A 9,202-nucleotide genomic window follows, 5' to 3' on the forward strand; every position below is an offset into this window, starting at 1 on the left:
GGTCCATGTTGCTCAAACCCTACAGAAATAAAAATTAGGTCATACAGCAGAGTAAGAAGTATAACCTCTTGCCGGGCGGTGGTGGCGCACGCCTTTAATCCCAGCACTCGGGAGGCAGAGGCAGGCGGATCTCTGTGAGTTCGAGGCCAGCCTGGACTACCAAGTGAGTCCCAGGAAAGGCACAAAGCTACACAGAGAAACCCTGTCTCGAAAAACCAAAAAAAAAAAAAAAAAGATATATAACCCCTTAAGGCTGTGGTTCTCAACCTGTGGGTCATGACCATTTTGGTAGAATGTCTCTTTCACAGGGGTCACCTAAGATCATCAGAAAACACATATATTCATAACAGCAGCACAATTACTGTTATGGAGTAGCAACAAAAATATTTTTGTGATTGGAGGATGACCACAATGTGAGAAACTATATTAGAGGCTCACATAATTAGGAAGGTTGAGAACCACTGGTTTGAGGTCAATGGGATAGTGGCAGAAGAAAATTAAAGGAAAGGAAAACTAAAAGAGAATAATGAAATAGATATTCTTCGATTTGTTAGGTAATCCTAGGAAGACTGTCCTTTTCATTTAACATGCTTTTCCTCTTTTTTCTTAATGTATTTATGGGAGGATCGATGTGATTTTGGCAGTGAGAATTAAACACCCTCCAAGTCTATTTAATTGTTTTTCATTTTCAACCCTTTGTTCTGACTCTAACCATTTCAACTGTTGACTATTTGGCTTTTTCTGTCTCTTTTATTTTTACTACTGCTGAAACCTGAGCTATACAATCACTGGGCTTTAAAGTCTTTTAGATCTTCATTTTATATGTGTATAGGTGCTATTTCTTGCGTGTATGTTTGTATACCATGTGTGTACAATGTCCAAGGACACCTGAAGACACCAGATGCCCTGAAACTGGATTTACAAACGGTTGCTAACCACCAACTCGGTGTTGGGAATTAAAACGGGATCCTGTGGAAGAGCAATTAGTGGTCTTCTGAGCCATCTCTCCTGCCCCTCTATAGCAGTTTTATAACTCTGTCTATACTGGCATAGCCCCATGTCAAACAGAAGTCAGTGCAGCCGAGCTCATTCATATTGATACACTATCATTTTACTGACAATGTGATATTTAAAAGACAGGGTTCCTATCACCTTAAAAGGCATCCCAAAACAGTAAGGCCTCAGGGAAAAAGGTGTGATTCTGAGCAGTCCCCAGAATGTAAGGACCTTTATGGCTGATTGGACACAATACACGTCAATCACTATGTCTCAGCAAATGAGCTTACAGCTCTGGTGACGTGTGAGAGAGGCCATTATTACTCCTCAAGGCTCCGCCCCCTTATACCTGGCTCTCAGCCTTGTTGGGGCTGGCCTCAGCAGGAGGCTCTTCCCTGGTGCTCTGTAGCCCTTCTTTTATAGGTACTCTGCAAGTACCAGCTCCATCTGTTCACTAGTGGAAAACCTTCCCTGCTGTTCTCACTGCCTCCAAGGAGGTACTTGAGGCCAACAGCCTCTCTCTACTTCGTGGTAGTCACCTTAACAACGCCTCATCCCCACCAACACTTTCAAAGCTCGAAGCTTCAGTAAGATCTTCATTGGCAGGAAATTTGTGCCATGTCTGCTGTTGCAGAGCAGGACCTTGGATTACCTGACCAAGAGCAAGAAGGTGGTAGGATGGATCAAGACGCTGGACAAAGTGTCCTGCATGTGCTGCCAATCCATGAGGCTGTTGATGACATCAATGGAACCACAGGAAATCTGCCTTCACAGGCAGTCTCGAGAGCCATTATGGAGGAAGAGCCTGGGCAGGAGGAGATATGGCCAGATACTGAGGAGACCTGCACTCATGTGGAAGAGGTCTGGCCTGATATCAAGGACATCTGGCCTGATGTCGAGGACATCTGCCATAAAGTCGAGGACATCTACCCTGATGACGAGGAATCCTGGCCTGATGTCGAGGACATCTGGCCTCATGTCGACGAAGTCTGGCCTTGTATCAAGGACATCTGGCCTGTTGTAGAGGACGGCTGGCCTGATATCGAGGAAATGTGGCCTGTTGTACATGACATCTGGCCTGATATCGAGGACATCTGGCCTAATGTCGAGGAACGCTGGCATCGCATTGAGGACATCTGGCCTGATATCGAGGACATCTGGCCTGATGTCGAGGAAGGTTGGCATCGCATTGAGGACATCTGGCCTGATATCAAGGACATCTGGCCTGATGTCGAGGAAGGCTGGCATCGCATTGAGGACATTTGGCCTGATATCGAGGACATCTGGCCTGATGTCGAGGAAGGCTGGCATCGCATTGAGGACATCTGGCCTGATATCGAGGACATCTGGCCTGATGTCGAGGAAGGCTGGCATCGCATTGAGGACATTTGGCCTGATATCGAGGACATCTGGCCTGATGTTGAGGAACGCTGGCCTGTTGTCGAGGAAGCCTGGCCTGATGTTGAAGAGGACAGGTATGTCTGGAATGGCGACAAGGAGAACGAAGTAGTTCAGGAGGAAGCTGAAGACGACCAGAACTACAATAATGAAGAAGAGGAGGAGGAGGACAATAAAGAAGACGACTATGAATATGAGAAGAAAGGAGAAGAGGAGGTTGAGGATCAGGGGAAAAAGATCATCCTGCATGCTGTGAGTTTACCTATGAAGCTTTAGGTCCCCTAGAGACATTTCATTTTTTTTCTAATACATCATGCTCCTAACCTGTGTATACATGCTATTAATGACCACATTCTCCTTCACCCAAGACATGACAAGTTCAGTTCTTGCAGGCACACCTATTCAGGAGAGGGAAAGACCCTCCAAGAGGTCCAGACACTGCCAAAGGAAGCATAGAATTGGGAGGGTGAGTGCCTAATAGAAGGAGCCTACCTCCAAGATGGCTGTCTTTTATAACACCTGAAAGGGGATTCCAAGGTATATTACACAGCTCAGAGGAAGCTGAGGAGGACATATTCTAGTAGAGTGAGTCATTGACTAGCACTTCTGTAGTTTATCAGCTGCTGATCTTTGCAACAAAGGGACCAAGGCCACCAAGCATTAGCAAAGTTGCTTATTATTCAGCATCTGTTGGCATTGGTAGCTCATTTGCAGGCCATATACAAGTGTTTGAGTTTCAAGAAGAAAATATGTTCAATTTTTGGTTAAGAATACAGACAGATATAAGGTACACTATTTTCCTAAGATATAAAATGTAGTTCATATCAATGTTTTACAATTGTTAATTATCTCTTATTCTTCCTACAGATTAAGGGCAAAGGAAGCCATGGAAAACCATAGAATCAATGAATCGGTTCTTTTTGGATTTGAGATCATCTAATATTCATTAACACATGGAAAGTTACCATCAGTGATCCTCATCTAATATTCCTCATCCAAATATATGCACTTAAAACTTCCCAAACTGTTTAAATATTCCTTAAAATAAAAATAAATATAATTTGAAATGAATAATTGCGAGAGTCTTTTGTCAATAATACAAACTCAAGTTGATTAATGTCCATTTCTTTTTGTATGAGCCTACCAGTCATTGAAGCAGATTACTTTTAACTGTTTTCAGTCTTCCAATTACACTCTCAATAAATTCCATTAGTAAGTTTAACCCACTTATGAAAAAGAAAACAGACATGGAGGTCTAGCAAAGTCTGAACTTTATTCACGGAAACTGACAAGTGACCCAGGTTGTCTGCAAGCAAGTTGGGCCACTTGAACACATGGGACAACAACAGTCGCAGCAACACCTGGGAATTGGTGAGCAATGCCAACTCCTTAGCTCCATTCAAGATGTATTTGATAGTAAATTCTCAAAGTGATCTGGCACAGCTTCTGAAGACCTTTAGTTCATCCTTCATGTCAATGTAGTGTGAGAACTGCTGATGTAGAGTACTGCTTCACTGAGATTGGACCTAGGTTATATTACTGAATTGAGACCCTTTAAAATAAATTGAATAAAACAATAAATACCTGATGCTGGATACATCTAGGGATGGTACATGGAAATACTACAATTCCAAAAGTTCGAAGACACAGAGAAAGACCTAAAAAGGCAAGTATTGGATAGTGTAGTTCAGAAAAATATAGAAAGGAAAAAGCTAATTTCTGGATACATTACAATGTGCATATAAAATTTAAAAATGTAAAGCAATAACAACAAGTACATATACAGTAAAGTGAATATGTGTGATGCATGCTTATATAGCATGCAGAGAAATTTCTATGGGAACGAAAATACCTATTTGGGATTACTAGGTATATTTTTAAGAAAAAGGAAGTATTTAATTGGATAGAAGTACATGGTTGACTTCAACAGAATCATAGTACATCACTTAGGTTAGCTCAAGGGTGTATACATGAAGTTCTCACTATACCTTTGTGTAGACTCACAGTGTTTCTTGAAGAAAAATGTAAAATAGGAAGGGTAAATTTAAAAAAAAAATGTTCAACAACTGGAATCTCCTTAAGGAAAAAAAAGTAGTTGGATGTAACCAGATTAGGGATCAGAGGAGAAAGGACACGATTTTGAGGGTAGAAAGCTATGTTCTACAGGTATTTCAAGCTTCATAGGTACTCATTTGCCTTAATACCTTCTGTTGTATTCTAGGGGAACACATCTCATCTTACAACATTAAGTAGCATTATTCACAAGTGTGCCTATATCCTACTCTAGTGGTTAACTTTCTAAATTATTAGGACCTTTTAAAAGTTTGACTTGTACATCTTTCTTTAAGCACTTATCATTGTATTTTTCCACTTGGTAGATACTTGATAAACATTTCTTACAAAAAATAGCTTACTTAATGCACACAGAATTACATTTTGTGTCACTAATATTGACATTTAAATACACATTATCAGTGATGAGATAATAAGGACTAAGATACAACAGAGAAAGTAATTCATTATAGTATTTCATAGCATAAAAAGATAGCTATAGTCTAAAACAACTTTTTAAATATTTTTTAAAAAATCTAGAGAAGAAAAGATTTAAGAAATCCAAAGGTTTGATAAGATGGTGTGAATTACCTTGATTTCATCATGAAACATTATATATAAATACCTGTGCCTAAATACCACACTATACTCCAGAAATATAAGCAACTAAACAATCATTAGAACTTAACTAAAGATAATATAATCTACATAGTACATATTATCAGGAATTTGACATATTTATGGCAGGCACATGGCACATAGACACATTTTAAGCCATTTGTCACATTCATATTGAGTGGAAAGTCCAAATAGGCATTTAACTTAATGTCACTGAGGAGATTTCATTGATTATAATTGGTTAGTTTTGGAATTTCTGCTCACATATCTTAAGACTTTATTACAAATCTTCTGGAAATTATATTGACGTTCTTTCCACTCTTCAGGAAGTATAGCCACAAATCTGTGGTGATATTGTATTTGTGCTCTAACACATAAAGCTTGCCTGGAGATCAGAAGATAAAACCAGTGACCATATTAAATATAGTGGTCAGAAAGTGGTAGCACACACCTTTAATCCTAGCATTTGGGAGGCAGAGATTCATCTGGATCTCTGAGTTCAAGGCCACACTGGGAACAGAGACAGATATGGTGGCACACACCTTTAATTCCAACACTAGTTAACCATAAAGGTATGTAGGTCTCTCAGACAGACAAGAAGTGATAGAGCTGCAAAATATAAAGTGATGTACCTGGGTGGAGAGAGGAAGCAAGATGAGAGGGCACAGAATGGTATATATTCATGAGTATTCAGGAAGTAGCTCTCTATTGGGCTGAGGATATCCTAGTGGTAAGAACTTGTGGCTGGCTTGCTCTATCACTCTGATCTCTCAGCTTTCATCCCAATATCTGACTCTGGGTTGTTTTTTTTTTTTAATTTTAATTAATAAAACCATTTAGAAATTTGTGTTAATCAAATCTTTTAAACTCTTCTGAGATTACTTAGGGAACAGAACTTCAGTTTAGAAAATCAAATATTTTTTTCAATATCTTTTGGTAAATTCATAAACATATATAATGTCTTTCAATTATATCTACACTCCACTCTTCACGACCACCTTCTTACAGGGTCCCCAACATGCCTCTCCTAACCTCATGTCCTCTATTTTGATATTCAGCAGAGTCATGATTGTAGGGACATTTACTGAAGCTTGGGAAACCTATCACAAGCCACACCCTACAGAAACCAACTGCCCCTCCCCTAACAGTCATCAACTGCCAATAGCTCTTCAGCTAGAAGTGGGGAATTGATGAGGCCTTTCACAATCCCTGCTGGAATGTCCACTGTCTTAATTCTGTGCATGTTTTAGGAAGGCAACCACAGCTGTTGTGGGTTGATGAACGCAATGGCTTTGTCATGTCTAGAAGACACTATTTTGCAGCAGTCCTCCTATGCTCTAGCTCTTAACAAACTTTTTGCCTCCTCTTACATAATATCCTCTGGGCCTTGGGTGGGGAGAGAAAGGGATATAATTCTCCTATTTAGGGCTGAACACTCCATAGTCACTGCTTCTCTGAACTTTTTTCTCTTGGGAGTCTCTGCGTTATTCTCCAAACAACAAAAAAGGGAGCTTCTCTGACGCATGGAGAGAATTATACTGATATGTGGGTGTAATGATAAATATTTACAAGGTGATTTGATACTATGCTTATTTAGCATAGTGAGAGCAGTAGGTTTTCCCCTAGGGCCTGTGACTTCCTCAGCCATGGATTCTTGGCCAGGCCTAAGTCCCTCTGTGAAATGGGTTTTAATTCCAATTACAAAGCCATGGTTTACAACCATAACATTCCTGGCACTTTTGCACCAATGAACTTATTTAGTTAGCCCAGTCCTTACCGTGGCCCACAGAATCACAGTTGAGTAAGATTGCTGATAACTTTTTCCACCTACTAGCCTGAATAGTAACATCTAGCAGTATGTAACCTGGCCAGCTGGGAGGAATCTTCCAGGTCACTATCCCTTGGGTTTGTTTTGATTTGTTTTCATGTCCTATGACCAAATTGTGTGATGTCTTCGATGGTAGGGACTGACTCTTAAGTTCTGATGGATGACCAAAAGCAATGACAATAGCCTGAATTGACCCAGGAGTCTCTGGGATGCCTATGACCACAACTTGTAGGGTTTCTCTCACACTTGGCACTAGGCTTTTTGTTTGATACCCTATGGATTCTCAGAGCTGCATTATTCCCATACATGGGGCAACTTCAATTTAAACCATTTTGAACATACATACATAAGGAAGCTTTTAAAATAATAGGTTTCTATGTGACCTTTTCAAGCATTCTTGGAGATAGCTCTCCCTCCTGCTATGCCAACACGTACCCTAGTCCTCCATCGATCCTCTCCCAACTTAAACCTTCCCCATTACTCTTTTGTCCCTTCATATGAACTGTACTCTATCACCCCCTGTTTTAATCTCTTTCTCATCCCATCCCATGGCCTCCATTTATAGATTCATAGCTTCTACAGGTACTCCAAGTTAAACACACAAATCTGAAACTTTGCTGTCAGGATCCACAATGAGAGACAACATACAGCATTGGTTCTTATTGGGCCTGGCTTACCCATATTTTTTTCCATTTTCATCCATTTTCCTGGAAATTTCTTAGTTTCATTTTTATCTACAGATCAATAAAACTCTTAGTATGTAGGCACCACATTTTCAATATCCACTCATATGTTGATGGATATTCAGGCTGTTTCCATTTCTTGGATATTGTGAATAAAGCATCAATTAACATTGATGAGCAAGTATCTCTGTTACAGGACCTAGAGTCTTTTGAATCTATGCCCAGGAACACTAGAGCTTGTCCATACATTAAATCTCTTTTTAGAAATCCACACTGGTTTCCATCATGTCTGCATCCTTTTTCATACCCACTAACAGAGAATAAGGGCTGTTCTTTCCCCCACAGCCTCATCAGCACTTGTTGTCAATTTATTTAAGCCATTGTAACTGAAGTTAGAAAATTTAAAAAAAAATTTAAATTACATTTCCCTGCTTCCTAAGATGTTGAACACATTTTACTATATTCTTAACATTTATATATATATAATATATATATATAATATATATATATTCCTTTGAAAATTCTGTTAAGAGCTAAAGCCCAATTTTTGATTCAGTGGTTTTTTTGATGCTTTGTTTATATATTTGTTTATTCTATTTATTAATTCTCTAACATGTGTCTGCAAATAAATAACACACACTTCGATAATTAAGAGTCAAGGAGAAAATTCAGGAGGGAAACTAGAAAACATTTTAATATACATGAAAACAAAACATGTTATACCTAAATATAGCAATTGTACATTAAGTGGTGTTTAAATTAATGATCATCACTGCACAATTATTAAACCTTCCATTTTAAGATACTAAAAATATTTAAAGAAAGCTCAAACTAAAGTAAGAATAAGTAAAGTATAATTAATCAAAATACAATATAAGCCTGGGCATACAGACCTGAATCTGAAAAGGATTTTCTTTGCAAAGTCTTAGGCTCTCAGTTTGATCCTGAGAACTCACATAAAAAATACCAGATATACGGCTTCTGAATGTAATCTAGGGTGCAATAGTCAAGCAGTCTAGTCTATTCACTGGATTGTGGGCAAGTAAGAGATCCTGTCTCAGAAAACTTGCTTGATCTCTGGGATATATAGGCATGATCACACATAGGGACTGGCAGACACACACACACACACACACACACACACAAACACACACACACACACAGACATTTGCAAATAACTTTTAAAAACCAAGAATCTAAAAACAAAACAAAAATCAATATAACCAAAAAACTATTATTGAAACAATTCATCTATAATTATCAATAAGAAGTAGAATGAATATAGCAATGAGAGAGACATGGCTTAGGATAAAAAGGGAGAGAGAGAGAAGAGGGAAAGTGAGAAAGAAAGAGAGAAAACAGGTTATTAGAATTTTTGAAAGAGAAATATCATACTGATTATACAAAAACTGAAAGATCTGTCATCAAATTTAGGAGGCAGTTTAGTATGTGGTGATACCAACCTATATTCATTCACTTGATTTTGGTTGTTGGTTATAGTTCATTAAAAATCACAGTGATAATGATTGGTTGGTAGAACTTAGGAAGGCAATAGAGGTCTACGTAAGCAGCAATCGGAGACATTGTGCACCATTAAAAATGATACCATTGCGCTATAGTCACAGTG

The 9,202-nt window shown here is 38.8% G+C and overlaps 1 protein-coding gene across 1 annotated transcript; it reads left to right on the plus strand.

The window, feature by feature from the left end:
* The first annotated feature begins 1,367 nt into the window (after positions 1 to 1,367).
* LOC131900123 (glutamic acid-rich protein-like) lies at positions 1,368 to 2,670 on the plus strand. The gene is made up of 2 exons (XM_059251500.1): positions 1,368 to 1,848; positions 2,380 to 2,670. Exons 1-2 carry the CDS (start codon positions 1,615 to 1,617, stop codon positions 2,668 to 2,670), a joined length of 525 nt encoding a protein of 174 aa, XP_059107483.1. The 5' UTR covers positions 1,368 to 1,614.
* The last annotated feature ends 6,532 nt before the right edge of the window (positions 2,671 to 9,202 follow it).

The sequence above is a fragment of the Peromyscus eremicus genome, chromosome X, assembly GCF_949786415.1.
Source record: "Peromyscus eremicus chromosome X, PerEre_H2_v1, whole genome shotgun sequence".
Lineage (NCBI taxonomy): Eukaryota > Metazoa > Chordata > Mammalia > Rodentia > Cricetidae > Peromyscus > Peromyscus eremicus.

Bases quoted from the DNA above. Each gene is read 5' to 3' on its own strand.
- LOC131900123 (XM_059251500.1), top strand. From the start codon at position 1,615: ATGTCTGCTGTTGCAGAGCAGGACCTTGGATTACCTGACCAAGAGCAA. The intron at 1,849-2,379 runs GTGGAAGAGGTC...CATCGCATTGAG, and splicing joins CTGAGGAGACCTGCACTCAT to GACATTTGGCCTGATATCGA.